General features: G+C 43.0%; 1 protein-coding gene across 1 annotated transcript in view; it reads right to left on the reverse strand.

Moving 5' to 3' along the window:
- The window catches only part of LOC122941666 (sec1 family domain-containing protein 2-like), a 554,683-nt gene that overhangs the window by 93,097 nt on the left and 441,765 nt on the right, over positions 1 to 19,821 (reverse strand). Inside the window, exon 6 of the mRNA XM_044299083.1 lies at positions 6,498 to 6,643. Coding sequence (XP_044155018.1) covers positions 6,498 to 6,643 — 146 coding nt within the window. The remainder of the gene's footprint in view (positions 1 to 6,497; positions 6,644 to 19,821) is intronic.

The following is a 19,821-nucleotide window of genomic DNA, read 5'->3' on the forward strand; positions in this document are numbered from 1 at the left end:
CCTCTCCACTCCAGACTTTTTCTTTTTACTGTGGAAGACTGCTGGCAGTGCAGAAAAGAAGATCGTCAGAATCCATTCACTTCTGGCCTGCTGGGCATGGGCAGTTAGGCACACTGGGCACGGGCGGGCAGGCAGGCTCCCACTCTTCACATTCAAAATAGGCAGCCGACGGCAGCGTGACGTCACTCACTCCGCCACGCCGCACGCGCATGCTCCTCCCACTTTAGAAGGAGGCGGAGCAGGCGCGTGACGCCGGCCGCCGGGAGACTGAGACAAGAAGGCGGAGCACATGACCTGACTACTCCTTAGCTTCCCAATCCCCAGCCAGGCCCGAGCCTACTACACTGGGCGGGCGGGCCTGGCTGCCAGTGCCTGTGTGTGTTAATAAAAAAATAAAATAAAAATGAATGCGGTCCGGACGGGCCTCCAGTGGCGTAGGGCCCCATAGCCACTGCTATGGTTGCTATGGCGATCCCTACGCCACTGATCACTGCGCTCATCACATGGTCCGTCACATAATCCATCACCATGGTGATGAATCATGTGACGGACCATGTGATGAGCGCAGTGACGTCACCACAGGGCCTTTTCCTCCTGCACAGCAAAGAAAAAGAAAGAAGAGAAGCCGGGTTGCACGAACAAGTGGATTAAGGTGAGTTAAATTATTTTTTATATTTTTTTAACCCCTCCAGCCCTATTTTACTAAGCATTCTGTATTAAGAATGCTATTATTTTCCCTTATAACCATGTTATAAGGGAAAACAATAATGATCGGGTCTCCATCCCGATCATCTCCTTAGCAACCATGCGTGAAAATCACACCGCATCCGCACTTGCTTGCAATTTTCACGCAGCCCCCTTCACTTCTATGGGGCCTGCGTTGCGTGAAAAACGCAACTAATAGAGCATGCTGCGATTTTCACTGCAACGCACAAGTGATGCGTGAAAATCACCACTCATGTGCACAGCCCAATTGGAGTGAATGGGTCTGGATTCAATGCGGGTGCAATGCGTTCACCTCACGCATTTCACCCACGCGGAAATCTTGCCCGTGTGAAAAAGGCCTTAGGAGTATCCTAAGTCATATTGGTTCAAGTGACACAGAGGATCCACATCCACTTTATAAGGGTCCATTCAAATTGCGGATCCGCAATACACCCGGCCGGAACCCCCATAGAACTGCCTATTCTTGTCCGCAATTGCGGACAAGAATAGGACATGTTCTATTTTGAGCTGTGGACCGGAAGATAATTTTTTTCCCGGAGAGTGGACCGGATATTGCGGAACGGATGCGGACCCATTCCACGGACGTGTGAATGGACCCTAACAGACACAAATATAATATTCATAATGATCAAGAGGAAAACTGAGAAGCATCATGTTAGCGCATTGACAGAAGATGTAGCACAATAACTTTTTGGGGAGTTCCAGGACAATTTTCAATGCTTTGCTTCACATCTTATCTCTGCCATGTATCTAAACATTATTTCACTTCCACACCTGTGTCCTTTTGTTACACCGCACATTCTCTGATCTTCTGTTAGGTAAACTCATGGTGGTTCCTGTGATACTAAGAAAGTCACCTGCGCGCTGTTACAAAGGGATAGTCGATATCTTACATATTTAAGAAGCTTAAAATGAATACTGTAATCTGTGTTCAGACTACGTGACAGCCTCCTAATAATAAAACCTATACGTATTCGTGACATTTCCTGTCCATATATTTCAGCTGTTCCACGCTATTTACTAGGAGACAGAAAACTGCAATTCTAGTCGGCCATTTTGAAGGAAATGGAGATCCACTAAGTACACATACAACTATATATCTCTATTGTTTTTAATAATAAGAACACAATAGGAGAAAATAACAATTTTAAAATGGTCAAAATGAGATGTCCTGGTTTGCTTTTGCTATCCTACAATAATTCTACCTTCATCGCACTGCCTCCAGAAGAGAATGTCTATCTACTAACTAGTCTCTTTATTGTAACAACCGATTGAAAGGGAAACTTCACTTGAATTGGGGCGGATTTACACTCCCCAACTGACCAATTATCGTGAGGGTCCTTTCTACCCCGGTAACAGTCTGCTTGTTAGTGAGCGAAAAAGCAGCATTTTCATGCAGTGACCACCTCCACAGTATGAGGACGAGGGATCACTATTGTCACTGCTGGCCTCATACAGATTCATTGTCCCTGGGCAGCAGATCACTGTTCACACAGGACGATCTGCTGCCCAGAAATGATGATTTAAAGGGAGTCTGTCACCACATTTTAGCATGTTAGACCGTTAAAATAGGGTTATGTGATCCAGCCAGAACATAAAAACGGTACCTTTGTGGTAGAAAACGGACTTTTCTTTTTGCCGAAAATAAACTTATAAGATTATGTTCTGAGCCCTCTCAAGTGCCCAGGGCGGTCTCTCAATCCTCGGAGCCCCAGGCAGGCACCTCCTAAACGGCTCATAACCCCGCCCTCCGTGCGCCTCTGCCCGCCCGTTTACTCCCCTCCCCTGTCCTTTTCCACTGCCGCTGTGCGGTCCAAATGGTAGCGGGCGCATGTGCAGTAGGTATTGCGATGCCCTGCCAGGAGCGGGCATCGCATTGCGCATGCGCCCGCTACGATTTGGACCGCACAGCGGCAGTGGAAAAGGACAGGGGAGGGGAGTAAACGGGCGGGCAGAGGCGCACGGAGGGCGGGGTTATGAGCCGTTTAGGAGGTGCCTGCCTGGGGCTCCGAGGATTGAGAGACCGCCCTGGGCACTTGAGAGGGCTCAGAACATAATCTTATAAGTTTATTTTCGGCAAAAAGAAAAGTCCGTTTTCTACCACAAAGGTACCGTTTTTATGTTCTGGCTGGATCACATAACCCTATTTTAACGGTCTAACATGCTAAAATGTGGTGACAGACTCCCTTTAATGTGCTGCATGAAAGCTCATTTCACCTGATTAACGAGTGTTCATCGGGGTGATCAGCAGCACATTTACACTGACCTATTATCGAGAACGAGCGACCCTCTGGGTTCTTATAAGATGTGGGATAATAGAAAGTTGACTGCATACACACAAGTGTATGTTCTTATGTGTTATGTTTCTTATGTTCTCTTATATTTTGCATCACTGGGTTATTGGTGAATTAGGTCCATTTAGGACCACACAGTGATTCAATGGCCAATTGTCCAGGGTTCACAGGCATACCATATGGCCAGTATGATCATGTACAGAGTTTGCTGTTTGTAATACATTAAAAATATATTGTCTATAAAATGTAACCAAACAGAAAAACAAAAAGATACAACACTGTCAAAATCTTCAAAAACCTACATTTAAAATGACGTGAAACATAATATCCAGAAAGATAGCCATCTACGCTGCTTGCGCATGCAATTTACTGTAAAATATGTGCACGCAGGCAGACCCTTCGCCTTGTATCCCAGAATCATTTAATACCGAAAATGCAAACATTAAATTCTGTGTTTATTTAATCACACATGAAGAAAGCTCCGGTTCCACATGTAAGATCCATTTATTTACAAGGGATTTGATGACTGCAAAGTTAGCAGGAAACTGCTGACTGAATATGTGAGCAATAATAAAAAAATATTTGCATGTACTAGGCAGAAAAAGCAAGAAATGGCCACGAAAATATATACTAATACTTCAAAGGCAAGCTAAGATCTGGCCATACCCAAGACAAATAATCTTCCCACCCATTTGTCTATAGACGCTCATGCACGCTGTTCAGTTACGATCTCCAATTTTGTATACAGTTCGATTTAGAGAATAAAATGGAAACCAATAAATACATCTACATTAGCTGATATGGGGATCCCAGCCCACCACGGAAGGTCCAGATGGTAGCACCATGTGAATGTTCTGTGGACAGCATGGCGCATACAATGTACTGGCAACTGGGCACTAAGTATATTAGAGTGTGGTCTAACTTATTTAGGTTTCTGGGGTTTGTATTTTGGAGTTAAAGGGGTTGTCCACGCCTTTACAAGAGATGGCCTATTTAGGTGATCACCAATGGGTAAGAGAAGACAATTTTTTTTATTTAAAAAAAATAAGTCCATCGAACAGATATCACAGGAAAGCAATATTCCCATCTCTCATAACTTAAGAGCTACAGAAATAGCATTGCTTACTGTGCTCCTATTCCCGTCTACAGAAGGTATGGAAACAGCACAGCCCAGCTGTAACCCTGGCCACCACATAAAGTGGGTATTCTGATCTCAGTCATGAATGGTTGAGAAGGAATACCCCTTTAAACTTTGGAGACTGGTGATGGGTAGTGATGAGCAAGCATGATTGGCCAAATACCTGTTCGGCTTGAGCATTGCTATGCTTGGCTGAATAATTTGGGTGTTCGAATACAATTTAATACAATGGAAGTCAATGGGAGACAACCAGGTACCCCTTGCTCAGAAGACAAGAGGGTGTCTGTTCATTAAAAAAAATTGAAATTGATGGAAACACCATCAAAATGGTTTAGCAACAGGATTAAGAGGATAGCTGGATGCATTAGACTCCTATTAAGTACAACATACAATAGACAACCACACAAAGGCTATATCCTAAAAGCCAGGTACAGTATGTGCCCAATCTACCCATGAGACAGATAACAGCCAGCATACCTTACAATGGCAGCCTTGTGCACTATGAGATATTCCATGGGAAAGCTGGGTAATAACTTGCGATCTACACTGAGTTATTACCCAGCTTTTCCAGTGTCAGATATTATCACTGACTTACTACATAATTATTACATAATATTCGCTATAATGATATATATTCTTTTTTTAGAATATTACGAATATTGTAAAAAATTAATATATAGCAATATAGCGAATATTATAGTAAGTCAGTGATAATATCTGACACTGGAAAAGCTGGGTAATAACTCAGTGTAGATCGCAAGTTATTACCCAGCTTTCCCAGTGTCAGATATCATCCTAGTGTAGATTGCGAATATTCTAATCATGAATTTTCCATGCAAAAGGCTAATAAGCATGTCATAAGAATACAGTCTAATATTCTTGTCAGAAGACTATGAAACCAATAGAGGGCGCTATGGAGTTATGAACAGCGCCGTCTAATGGTTGTACAGTCTTCTGACAAGAATATTAGACTTGTCATAAGACTGTAAAACCAATAGAGGGCACTGTTCATAACTCAATAGTGCCATCTATTGGTTTTCATAGTCTTATGACAGCTGAAAAACAAGGCAGATGCTGCTCATTTGTATGTCTTTCCCATAAACCCATGTTTATGCAAATTCATTTTTACATGACAAACTGTATAGAAAGGTTATTGAATATTATGTTAGGACAATCAGAAAACTTTTTGTCTCCCTAATGATATTGATCTAGGTGCGCAGGTCCACCCAAGCCATCCAACAGATCTGAAGTAACTTTGAGGCTTACTGGCTCTCAGTCAGATGAGAGCTGGTTTGGAATGTCTCACAGTGTACAAGACTGCCATTGTAAGGTATACTGGCTGTTATCTGTCTCATGGGTAGAGTGGGCATATAGCTTTTATGTGATTGTCTATTGTATGTCATATGTAATAGGAGTCTAATATGCATCCAGCCATCCTTATAATGCAGTTTCCAAACCATTTTGATGGGGTATCCATCAATTTCTAACCTTTTATTATGAACCAGGCACGCTCTTCCAAGCAGAGGGTGCCTGGTTGTCTCCCACTGACTTACTATTACACTTGGGTGCCCGGCTGAGCATATGAATATAGCAATGTATTCGGATTGAATACCTTGATGCTCACTTATCACTAGCGATGGGGCTTTACACTTTTGTCCTACTTCTGACTTCAATGGGTTTTCCTCTTTATAAATCCTTGAAAAAATTTCTCACACCCAAAGATTGAAGCAAATTTATCAATGTGAAAACACTATGAAAAGTATGGTCTTCAGGCTAAACAGTGACCACCACAGCCTCTTCACAGTTTATCAAGCACAGTGCCGTACATTGTATAGCGGTTGTGCTCGGTATTACAGCCCAGGCACGTTCACTTAAATAGGACTGAGCTGCATCTAGGAGATGTGACCGATGAATAGGACATCACTGGTCTAGGAAGAGATCACAGCGCTCAATGTAGCTCCACAGCTGATCAGCGGGGGTTCTGGAAGTTGGACACCCACTGATCAGATATTTATTTATTTTTGCAGATCAAATGCGGTCACATTCATTTCTATGGGACCGCAAAAAATGTGGACAGCACACAGAGGTCATTTGTGTGCCATCCACATCTTTGTGGCCGTGCCACAAATTATAGAGCATGTCCTATTCTTGTCCATTTTGCAGACAAGAATATGTATTTTTACAATGGAGACCAAGGAAAGTAAGGGATGCACATGGACAACATCTGTAGTTTGCAGATCCACGGACTGCAAAATGGATATGGTCGTGTGCAGGAGGCCTAACTCTGCAGAAACCTTTGAGTACTAACCTCTGGAAAGAAATCTTACTTAAGTCCTCACCTGTTGAATATTGCTGCCCGGTACATGAACAGAATTGAACAACTTCAAGTGTGAACGAATCCTGGTAAGATCCCTCAAAGATGCAAACACTTTATCCATCACAGCTGTAGATATTTCCAAGGTAAGCTCAGACGAGGATTCACATCCTGCAAGAAAACAACACCATGTCACTCCCTATGTCACCCATTGTTTGGTTGCCACTTTTTAGAATTACAACAAAAATTGATTAGGTTTGACAGAGCAAGATGTAGTCTTTTCGAGCCATGTAATTAGTGCCACGTGTTTAAAGACAGGACAAGGAAATGTTCCTAGAGACTCAAATGGAAAAACCACAGACACGTTTCCATATGTAAAAAACAATTGTGGTTTTTACTTGTGGATTAACCTTCCGTGAGTCTGTCAAAAATTCTAAATTAGTTGCAAAGTAAGCATACTGCCATGTAGGGTGGGCACAGCTGCCATACTTTTTGGTCCTCTAATCCAAAGAAAAGTCTTCTTTTTATTTTTCAGAGCTTTTAGAGCTGGTTGAGTCATCACTACCAACTCTAAAAGCTCAGGGACTGTCATTCAAACAAGAGGTGGAGGCAGCATTACTGGCAGAGTGAAGGTGCACCAAACCGAAAGGTCCCTACCATGGGGCACCGGACACTTTATCTGCAAAAAAGGGAAAGAAACACTGCTCAGCATTAGCGGACTGGATGTGGACAAGAAACGTATGAATATGTTTCAGGACGTCTAACCGACATGGCGGTATACTTACTTTGAAACCAATTGTCACCATCAACCTCCCTATACATAGCTGTGGTTCACCTGATAAAAATGTTGTTTTTCTCTTGTTGATCTGAGGTTCGATATCATACTTTTTAATATGCAAATTGGTGCAGTAAGGGCATCACCATTGCTCTTTGTGCAGCCAAGCTCTACTCATTTCTGTAGCCAGCGCACTTTTTCGCTGCTTTGACCAACAGGGCCAGGCAGTGGCAAAGCAGCGAGGGAGGTGCTGGCTACAAATATGTGGTGGAGGGACAGAAACTTTTCTCTGACTTTATATCAACTATTCATGGACGAATGATTAACGTAAATACTGGTTTGCGTGCTTATAATACTAAGTAACTGAAACTGTCTGAGAAGGACGTTTAAAATGATACATTTATTATATAGATATTAAAATATAGTGGCTAGCCTCCAACAGTTCAATTTAGGCTAGGTGCTATAGGGTAGTGGATTGTTAGCATAAATATCCCACCACTAGCCCCATTGTCACCAATGAGTAAAACAAACTGTGTGCGGTGCTGGAAGTGTTACTGTTTCCTTCACAGATTCACTTGATGTGTATCTGGTTACTCCGCAGGTCATTCAGAGCTAACGGAAATGTATTCTGACAAGAAGGGAGTTTGATTGGTCTGATATGCAATTGTAGCCGCCGATCATGCCCCAATATTGTTGTCTAGCTCAATGACCTGAGTATAGTAATTAATCCCTGCCTAATGTAGCATCTACTCAACGCGTTTCTGTGCTACCCAGCCTTTCATCAGGAGCAGAGTATATAATCTCCCATCTACAGGTTGCCCATACATTTAGCGTTAACTGCAGCCTGGAAGGAACAGGGGATCGTGCTGCACGCTGGAGAAGCCACACGTGCAGCACCGAGTGACACAGCCTCCGGCCCTGAGACCAAAAACGAGGGGGGGTAAATAAAGGCAAGGTGAGAAAAGGGGAGGGGGTTCATACGGCTGACAGTTCTCAATCTAGACAGCTGTGTAAATCTGCGACCAGGATAGGGTGGCATGCTAGATTGTAGACCCTGGTTTGCAAAAGTGTTCCATAAGTAGGAAGGCATAATCAATAGGACCTGAGAAATATAGATGCCTGAATAATAGGCGGAGGCTCTACAGCACATTATTAGTTCTTAGTTCTCGATATTGCTTCCAGGGACCCCAAAGTCTATATACCACTGGCACTGGTGGTTCCTGGCTTCCCACCCAGCCAGTTCTTCAAGGTGACATATCTGGTCTACCTTATCGACCTATTGTTCAAAAGTAGGAGGGTCTTTACGCAGCCATCTTAGGGATATCAATAACCGCGCCGCTTGTATTAAGTGGGTAGCAAGGTCACCTTTAGCCAGGCGCCAAGTATCGTTTGGAAGCCATAATGAAGCTGGAGTTAGCTTAATATTAGCAGAGGTAATCAAATTAACCTCCCTCAACACCATTTCCCAAAAACTCAATATCGTCGGGCAAAACCAAAAGATGTGACCCAGGGTACCTTCCTTATCTTTGCACTTTCAGAACAGGTCTGAGGGCCGCAGGCCTGGTAAATACAATTATTTAGGAATATAATGCCAATGCGTCATCACTTTATATGAGTGCTCCTGAATTCGCACACGCCTAGAGAAACCATGAGAGCAAAGATGAATGTGCAAAACTTCTATCTCTGAAAAGGATTGGTTAAAGGGAGTCTTTCACCTAATCTGAGCGTTTTAGACCGCTCAGATCAGGTTATAGACTCTTTAACCCTCATTACGATCATACCTTTGTCTTATGTGTCCCTCGCCCAGATAATGAAAATAACACTTTTTAAACTTATGCAAATTACCTTCTGAAGGTGCCCAGGGGCGGCGTTACTGGGCGATGTGCCCAGAAAAACACACCTCCAGCCGGCGGACGTCACGAGCAGCACCAGAGGACGGCGGGCTGGGAACTGGCCCGCACCTGCGCATGAATAGCTTTTCCTATTGCGCATGCGCCGGCCAACTAAAGACAGCCGGCCGGCGCATGCGCAATATGAAAGGATGTTCCTCTGCCCATAATGGGCAGAGCAGTGCGCAGGTGCGGGCCAGTTCCCAGCCCGCCGTCCTCTGGTGCCGCTCGTGACGTCCGCCGGCTGGAGGTGTGTTTTTCTGGGCACATCGCCCAGTAACGCCGCCCCTGGGCACCTTCAGAAGGTAATTTGCATAAGTTTAAAAAGTGTTATTTTCATTATCTGGGCGAGGGACACATAAGACAAAGGTATGATCGTAATGAGGGTTAAAGAGTCTATAACCTGATCTGAGCGGTCTAAAACGCTCAGATTAGGTGAAAGACTCCCTTTAAGTTCCTCAGACCACTTTAAGATATAGGCAGATGTCCCTCTACTCTGAGTGGCCAAGAGAGAGTTATATAGTATGGAGATCAGCTTACGAGGGAGACTATCTCGGGTGAGTAACTTTTCAAACCAAATGTGATCTCCTATGTCTGCCCTCCTCCGCACCAGTACTTTACATGAGAACAGAATTTCAGCTGTATCCAAGAAATTGGTAGTATGGGAAAAAGATCTAGGCTGTAGTACACCACTGGGTTCTAGTATATCAGCCAAAAAAGATTTGAGTGCCTGACCTTTGAATCTATTCCAGACTGGGGATGAGTTCCTGACTTTTGGACGTAAGAGGAATGGGATCAATTGAGCTGGGATGAGAGGAGAGGGAGCACTGAGGAGGCCATGGTCTCCAGTAGTAGTTTGGATCATGGACATAGTCCCTTTGAGGAGAGGGTTACATATGGAAGCGGAGGTTATCAGGCCCCACAGACCTGTAAGTTGTTGTAGGGATATACATGCCAAATCATGCTCAGTATCTAGAATATGGCTATTTGTGACATTTAATTGGAGCCAGCGTTTTAGGTGGACTGCTTAAAAATAAGTCAGGGGGTCGAGGAGCCCAAAACCACCATGTTCTTTCGGCATCACAAGTCTGTTACATGCCAAATGAGTTCTCTTCTTACTTTGAAACAGATTTTTACACCTGAATTGTGGCTTAATTTTGGCAAAAAATTGCACATCTTATACCTTGGCCCTTTGTCGAGTATCTCAAAAAATTGTACCTTAAAGCTGAGACATACTGCATGTGCTAATAGTATATTCAGCTAAATCCCTGTGTATGCAGCTGTTAATAATCCAGTTGGGCAGTTTTGGGGATTGAAAATAAGGAACAATTAAGAACACAATAGAAGAATTCACGTGGCCACCCTCTGTTGGTCTGCACTGTACATCTGCCCGGCACATGGACACAGTACAGAATGTACAGTCTGGACATAATACACTGGTGAATAATTCACATTAAACCCATGAGGCGGCTGTTAATGTAACAAGACAGGAAAATAAGTCTGTAGGAAACTTGCCTAGTGTCAGAAATGTAATAAAGCAAAGGTAGGAAAAAAAAGAATACTGAAATTATTGTTTTGCAGTCTGATTCATTGCGAAATCGGCCCATAGCCCAGACCTGGCTTATAAAATCCAAGTACAAATCCTCAGCTGAATTTCAGCTTCTAAAGAAATCAAAGACCTCAACTTAAAAGCCACAAGGTGATGAAAGACAACCACACCCTGTTATAAATGTCTCTTTCCAGACTATCTGGCACGGGTAGCAAGAAGAGGAGAAAATGTGCTACTATAAGCCAGTAATAGTACTTCATACTGAAGTACTGAATTCCCAAAACTAGAGGAGGGTCGCGTGAGACAGACTTGGTTTGATTGAATCATTGCCAAAACATACAGCCCTCTGGTTGGGCCTGTTAGCGTGACCTACGCAGGCATACTATGATTTGATGACGCTGCGGCCCCTGCATGTTGAGCCAGGTGTGTGTGTCTTACACAATGAAACAAATTCTCAAGAATGCACCGAGCCCCCATTAAGACACGCCACTTTAATGCACAATGTCAATATGCTTTGATAAAGCACTACTAGCATACTCTATCAAGACTCTCCTCTTTACCTAATGCTTTTGAAATGCAAGAACTTTAATCTACATAAGAATGACAGTTTTATATTTGTGTTAAGAGGTTTTCTTTCCACCAAATACAAAGTACACAAGGCAGTTTTTATGAGGACACAGGCAGGACAATTATTTTTAATAGAAATCAGGACAAACGCCTGTTTAGACAGATGCAGGGCTGTTTGGGTGCATTATATTTCCGTATATCTTACTAGCTGAGGAAATAAACAGAATGCGTTTGTAATGGAAATTTGAGTATGTTTTAGAAGAAGAGCATGTGTTGGCTGACAGTGTAAAATAATCAGCTAGCGGCTTGTTTTAAAGAGTGAGGAAATAGTGTGGTCACTTACTGTAACAGCTGTTCAGGCAGGGATGTGCATAATTAATCACCACCACCCGTCACAGGTGACAACAGATCCTAGCTCAAGCTAACCCTCCTCACTGGTTGCAGAAGAGAAGGTTGGCAGGACCATCGGGACAGTTATCTCGGCCTACTTTGCTAATGTCGCAGTTATTGTGGCCTGGGGCATCTTTGAGCTGGTTCCTAGCTTTAGGACTGTTTCACACGAGCGGATGCCGCGCGTGACATCTGCTCCGTGAATGACAGCCAAGACCCGATGCAGACTGCAGAGGCACGGAGCATTAACATGATTGATAATGCTCCGTGCCTCTCTGTGATCTCTTTACTACGAAATCACAGTGACAACTTTATCTCACTGTGATTTCGTAGTAAAGAGATCACAGAGAGGCACGGAGCATTATCAGTCATGTTAATGCTCCGTGCTTCTGCAGTCCGCATCGGGTCTTGGCTGTCATTCACGGAGAGGATGTCACGCACGGCATCCGCTCGTGTGAAACAGCCCTTATCACCCTAGAACACCTGCCGTTTGGAGATGCCCTGAACCTGTTGTCTAACCATCACAATTTGGTCCTTGTCAAAGTCATTATGATCCTTAACTCGACCTTTTTCTTGCTTCAAACACTTAATCTTCAAGAACTGCCCGTTCACTTGATGCCCAATACTAGATATTCCACCCAGCTGCCATTTTCATGATATAATAAATACTATTCACTTAATGTTATGGCTGGTCAGTGTAAATGGCAATGCAACTGAGGTCAGAAGAGCAAAGTGCCTTCAGGAACAGGTACTAACACTCATGTAGAATACAGATATAACAGAATGGCAGGTGCAGTGGTTGGGTGACTAAAGTAATAACTGGAATGGATGGACTAAAGTACCTAGAAAGATCATCAGAATTAGGGTTATTCACTTTACAAAAAAGACGATTGAGGGGAGATCTAATAACTATGTATAAATACAGTCAGGTCCCTAAATATTGGGACATCGACACAATTCTAACATTTTGGGCTCTATACACCACCACAATGGATTTGAAATGAAATGAACAAGATGTGCTGTAACTGCAGACTGTCAGCTTTAATTTGAGGGTATTTACATCCAAATCAGGTGAACGGCGTAGGAATTACAGCAGTTTGTATATGTGCCTCCCACTTGTTAAGGGACCAAAAGTAATGGGACAATTGTCTTCTCAGCTGTTCCATGGCCAGGTGTGTGTTATTCCCTCATTATCCCAATTACAATGAGCAGATAAAAGGTCCAGAGTTCATTTCAAGTGTGCAATTTGCATTTGGAATCTGTTGCTGTCAACTCTCAAGATGAGATCCAAAGAGCTGTCACTATCAGTGAAGCAAACCATCATTAGGCTGAAAAAACACAACAAACCCATCAGAGAGATAGCAAAAACATTAGGCGTGGCCAAAACAACTGTTTGGAACATTCTTAAAAAGAAGGAACGCACCGGTGAGCTCAGCAACACCAAAAGACCCGGAAGACCACGGAAAGACCACGGAAAACAACTGTGGTGGATGACCGAAGAATTCTTTCCCTGGTGAAGAAAACACCCTTCACAACAGTTGGCCAGATCAAGAACACTCTCCAGGAGGAAGGTCATGTATCAAACTGGTGTAAAGTAGAACTGGCTTAGTTGCCCATAACAAACAATCAGATCCCACCAACCAGGTTGGCAAAAGAGCACCAGGCCTTCAGAAACAGCTACTGAACAGATATACAGTACACAGAATAACATTACATTGCATTCAAATTGCTGCAAAATCATGGGCTGCTCTTTAATTTTTGCAATGACTGTAAGGTGGCGTCAGGGGGCAGCCAATAGCAGGCCGCGACGGGAACGAGACTCCCTAGCGTCACCAGCGATGCTAGGGAGGCTCATCCCTGTCTCGGTCTGCTATTGGCTGACCCCCCCCCCCCCCCCCGGATAACCCCTTTAAAGAGGACCTTTCATGGGTCCAGACATTATGAAATAACTAGCAGGTTATGTAGGGCATAGTGCAGGGATGTAATATCGCTTACTAGTTTGTCTGGGCGCCGCTCCGTTTGCCCGCTGTGCCCCCCGTTCACTTCTCCTGCCTGGTATGCTAATGATAGCATCGGTACAGTACAGGGAGGAGGAGACTGCCCTGTTTCTCAATGGGCGTCTCCTTCTCCCAATCAGAGCGGAGAGAGTCACAGCCAGGGACAAAAAACTGCTCACCTTCTCCCTGGCTGTGACGCTCTCCGCTGTGATTGGGAGAAGGAGACGCCCATTGAGAAACAGGGCAGTCTCCTCCTCCCTGTACTGTACCGATGCTATCATTAGCATACCAGGCAGGAGAAGTGAACGGGGGGCACAGCGGGCAAACGGAGCGGCGCCCAGACAAACTAGTAAGCGATATTACATCCCTGCACTATGCCCTACATAACCTGCTAGTTATTTCATAATGTCTGGACCCATGAAAGGTCCTCTTTAAACATGACTCTTCAGAAGCATCACTGCCTACATATTAAGTGACATATAAAATAATGATGTGCAGGGAAATTACACATAATACCTCCACAGTAGAGATGGCCTTGCGGTTCGCCCGGCGGTCGTTTCGCTGCGAACTTTGCATGTTCGCGATTTGCCAAACATGCGAACATATGGAGAAATTTGCGCCCGCCATATTCTTTTACATTGTGAAGAACTTTGACCCATGACACAGCCATCAGGTGGTACAGGACAGCTAATTGAGACGTTTCAGCACATGGACATACCCCCTACTACCTTATAAATAAACCTGATCTGGCCGCCATTTTACATTCAGTCTTTTGTCAGTGTAGGGAGAGGTTGCTGTGTGGAGCAGGGACAGGCTGTTAGGGACACCAAACACTAGCTAATAGGGCCACAAAAGTCATTTTAAGCACTAGTATAGGTGTGCTATCGATAGGTGTACTATACAGAGGGGTGCGATATACTTATAATGTACTTTTATAATGAGTCAAAAACACATAGATCTATATAGTGATCACCTGGAAGTCAGGGGGCTAGGGGCTTACTAGGGCCATTTTTATATAGGGTAAGGTTCCGGACGAGGTCGCTCTTGTCAGGGTAGGTGGTCTGTGGTTAGGCTATCAGGGCCAGAATAGCACCCCCCTGTAGGACAATATCAAGGACAGCTCTTTGCCCAACCTGTCCTTCAATACCACATCATCATCTAGCCCAGGGATGGATGTTTTTTTGCTTTCCCTCCTGGATTCATCGATGTGCACTGGAACCCCCCGACTTGTGATAGGACATATGGTTTCTGATTTGGTGCCGCCAAGCACTTATTATTGCCTACCACATCTATGCTTTTTGGTTAACTTTAATAATTTAATATATTTTCATTTTGAGGGATATCTTTTCCATTCACACGTCCGCAAAATGGGTCCGCATCTGTTCTGCAATTTTGCGGAACGGGTGCAGACCTATTCATTTTCAATGGGGCCGGAATGGGCTGTCCGCATTTGCGGATCCGCACTTCCGCATCTGTGCTTCCGTTTCCGCAAAAAAAATAGCAATTGCAGACAAGATTAGGCATTTTCTATTATAGTGCCGGAGTTGTGCGGTCCACAAATTGCAGAATGCACATTGCCGGTGTCCGTGTTTTGTGGATCCGCAAAACACTTACGGACGTGTGAATGGACCCTCATAGTTACATTATTAAAGGTTACATTTTATCTTTATGTACAGTACAGACCAAAAGTTTGGACACACCTTCTCATTCAAATAGTTCTTTATTTTCATGACTATGAAAATTGTAGATTCACACTGGAGGCATCAAAACTATGAATTAACACATGTGGAATTATATACATAACAAAAAAGTGTGAAACAACTGAAAATATGTGATATTTTAGGTTCTTCAAAGTAGCCACCTTTTGCTTTGATTACTGCTTTGCACACTCTTGGCATTCTCTTGATGAGCTTCAAGAGGTAGTCACCTGAAATGGTTTTCACTTCACAGGTGTGCCCTGTCAGGTTTAATAAGTGGGATTTCTTGCCTTATAAATGGGGTTGGGACCATCAGTTGCGTTGTGGAGAAGTCAGGTGGATACACAGCTGATAGTCCTACTGAATAGACTGTTAGAATTTGTATTATGGCAAGAAAAAAAATGAAGGTCAGTCAGTCCGAAAAATTGGGAAAACTTTGAAAGTGTCCCCAAGTGCAGTCACAAAAACCATCAAGCGCTACAAGCTACAAAGAAACTGGCTCACATGCGGACCGCCCCAGGAAAGAAAGACCAAGAGTCACCTCTGCTGCGAAGGATAAGTTCATCCGAGTCACCAGCCTCAGAAATCGCAGGTTAACAGCAGCTCAGATTACAGACCAGGTCAATGCCACACAGAGTTCTAGCAGCAGACACATCTCTAGAACAACTGTTAGGAGGAGACTGTGTGAATCAGGCCTTCATGGTAGAATATCTGCTAGGAAACCACTGCTAAGGACAGGCAACAAGCAGAAGAGACTTGTTTGGGCTAAAGAACACAAGGAATGGACATTAGACCAGTGGAAATCTGTGCTTTTGGTCTGATGAGTCCAAATTTGAGATCTTTGGTTCCAACCACCGTGTCTTTGTGCGACGCAGAAAAGGTAAATGGATGGACTCTACATCCTGGTTCCCACCGTGAAGCGGAGGAGGTGTGATGGTGCTTTGCTGGTGACACTGTTGGGGATTTATTCAAAATTTAAGGCATACTGAACCAGCATGGCTACCACAGCATCTTGCAGCAGCATGCTATTCCATCCGGTTTGCGTTTAGTTGGACCATCATTTATTTTTCAACAGGACAATGACCCCAAACACACCTCCAGGCTGTGTAAGGGCTATTTGACCATGAAGGAGAGGGATGGGGTGCTGCGCCAGATGACCTGGCCTCCACAGTCACTGGACCTGAACCCAATCAAGATGGTTTGGGGTGAGCTGGACCGCAGAGTGAAGGCAAAAGGTCCAACAAGTGCTGAGCATCTCTGGGAACTCCTTCAAGACTGTTGGAAGACCATTTCAGGTGACTACCTCTTGAAGCTCATCAAGAGAATGCCAAGAGTGTGCAAAGCAGTAATCAAAGCAAAAGGTGGCTACTTTGAAGAACCTAGAATATGACATATTTTCAGTTGTTTCACCCTTTTTTGTTATGTATATAATTCCACATGTGTTAATTCATAGTTTTGATGCCTTCAGTGTGAATCTACAATTTTCATAGTCATGAAAATAAAGAAAACTCTTTGAATGAGAAGGTGTGTCCAAACTTTTGGTCTGTACTGTATATTCTAATGGATTGCCTTCCTTGTACAATGTTATAATATACTTTCTATGCTAGAAAGTATATTATAGTGCATTTGTATTGTGCGGCAGTTGTGGTGCGGTTCTGCTGCGATACTGCAGGTATATAGAGGGACAAGCGTTATTGGAACAAACAATTTCTACTGGTGTGATATACCAGTCCCCCCAAAAAAAAAACAGATTGAAGCGGGGTGTTATATACCAATATACTTTCTTTCAAGTGCATTTCGATACTGTATAGTGCATTTGCGCATGCGCGAAAATTGAATTGCCGATATTTCGCATAAATTTTTTTTTTTAATGGAGATCGCAAATTCAAATAATACATCTGGTATGTCACTGTCCATGTTGTGAGACTATTTGTGCACTTCTAATAATTATTTCTTGGCTGCAAATATGAGCTGAAGGTTTTTCAGGTTCGCCTGCCATTAAAATGAATGGGACCCACCGCGAACTTGCGGTTCGCGAACATTTGATTGTGTTTGCGCGATCACGTTCGCGAACCATCCCGGCAGATGTTTGTCCATCACTACTCCACAGCACTGTATAGACCTTGCAGACTGGTGATGGTCCCTGCAAATTCATGACAAGTGTCCGTTTTCCTGATCAATCTGTATACTCACATAAAACAGCGACCTATAATCACAATTTACTCCTAAACTCCTCCAACATATGACATAAAAACCAGAAACTCAGGCTTCTAGTTACAACACATAAATGACATTGTACAGCAGTGCTTAATCTGCTCCAGGATAAAAGAGACTTTGTCTGGCTTATGTTTGCCACATTTTCCAGCTGTTTTCTACTTTCAGACTATTAACCCCTTCAGGATCCTGACATTTTTCACCTTAGGGACCAGGCTATTTTTCACTTTATGTGGTGATAACTTTAGCTTTTACTTATCCAAGCCATTCTGAGATGATTTTCTCGTCACATATTGTACTTCATGATAGTGGTAAATTTGAGTCAAAATATTTTATTTTTATTTATAAAAAAAATACCAAATTTACAAAAAATGATGAAAAATTAGCAAATTTCAAAATTTTATTTTCTCTGCTTTTAAAACAAATAGTGATACCTCCCAAAATAGTTATTACTTTACATTTCCCATATGTCTACTTTAGGTTTGGATCATTTTGTAAATGAAATTTCTTTTTTTTGTGACGCTAGAAGGCTTAGAAGTTTAGAAGCAAATCTTGAAATTTTACAGAAAATTTCCGAAACCCACTTTTTACCGACCAGATCTGAAGTCACTTTGTGAGGCTTACATAGTGGAAACCCCCCATAAATGTTCCTATTTTAGAAACTACACCCCTCAAGGTATTCAAAACTAATTCTACAAACTTTCTTAACCCTTTAGGTGTTCCACAAGAATTAAAGGAAAAGGTGGATGAATTTTCAGAATTTCACTTTTTGGGCAGATTTTCCATTTTAATCATTTTTTTCCAGTAACAAAGCAAGGGTTAACAGCCCAAAAAAAGCAATATTTATTGCCCTGATTCTGTAGTTTACAGAAACACCCCATATGTGGTCGTAAACTGCTGTATGGGCACACGTCAGGGCGCAGGAGGAAAGGAACGCCATTTGGTTTTTGGAAGGCAGATTTCACTGGGATAAGTGTAAACTACCATGTCACATTTGAAGACCCCTGATGCAGCCCTAGAGTATAAACTCCAAAAAAGTGACCCCGTTTTAGAAACTACACATCTCAAGGTATTCAAAACAGATTTTGAAAAGACTCTGTTAACCCTTTAGGTGATCCACAAGAATTAATGGAAAATGGAGAAGACATTTCTGAATTTCACTTTTTTGGCAGATTTTCAATTTTAATAATTTTTTTCTAGTAACAAAGCAAGGGTTAACAGCCAAACAAAACTCAATATTTATTGCCCTGGTTCTGTAGTTTATAGAAACACCCCATACGTAAACTGCTGTACAGGCACACGGCAGGGCGCAGAAGGAAAAGAACGCCATATGGATTTTGGAAGGCAGATTTCACTGGGATAATTTTGCTATGTCACATTTGAAGACCCCCTGATGCACCCCTAGAGTAGAAACTCCCCAAAAAATGATCCCATTTTGGAAACTACGGGATAAGGTGGCAGTTTTGTTGGTACTATTTTAGGGTACATATGTTTTTTGGTTGCACTATATAAAAATTTTTTGTGAGGCAAGGTAACAAAAAATAGCTGTTCAGGCACCATTTTTATTTTTTGTTATTTACAATGTTCATCTGACAGGTTAGATCATGTGGTATTTTGATAGAGCAGATTTTTACGACTCGACAACATGATTTTTTTTTTTTGTGTCTCCATATTCTGAAAGCCATATTTATTTATTTTTGGGTGAAGGTCTTATGTAAGGGCTCATTTTTTGTCGGTATAAGATGACGTTTGATTGGTACTATTTTAGGGTGCATATGACTTTTTGATCGCTTGGTATTACACTTTTTGTGATGTAAGTTGACAAAAAATGCCTTTTTGACACACATTTTATTTTTCTACGGAGTTTACCTGAGGGGTTAGGTCATGTGATATTTTTATACAGCAGGTTCTTATAGACACGGCGATACCTAATATTTATACTTTTATTAATTTAAAGAGGACCTTTCACTTGTATAAACTATGTGAACTGAGTATGCTGCCATATAGAGCGGCGCCCGGGGATCTCACTGCACTTACTATTATCCCCGGGCGCCGCTCCGTTCTCCCGTTATAGGCTCCGGTACCTTTGCTCCTTAAGTTATAGTAGGCGGGTCTTCCCTTGTCCTGTGGGCGTCTCCTTATCCTAGGCTGCAGCGCTGGCCAATCGCAGCGCACAGCTCACAGCCTGGGAGAAAAAAACCTCCAGGAGAACGGAGCGGCGCCCGGGGATAATAGTAAGTGCAGTGAGATCCCGGGCCCCGCTCTTTATGG

This window comes from Bufo gargarizans, chromosome 1, assembly GCF_014858855.1.
Source record: "Bufo gargarizans isolate SCDJY-AF-19 chromosome 1, ASM1485885v1, whole genome shotgun sequence".
NCBI classification, from domain to species: domain Eukaryota; kingdom Metazoa; phylum Chordata; class Amphibia; order Anura; family Bufonidae; genus Bufo; species Bufo gargarizans.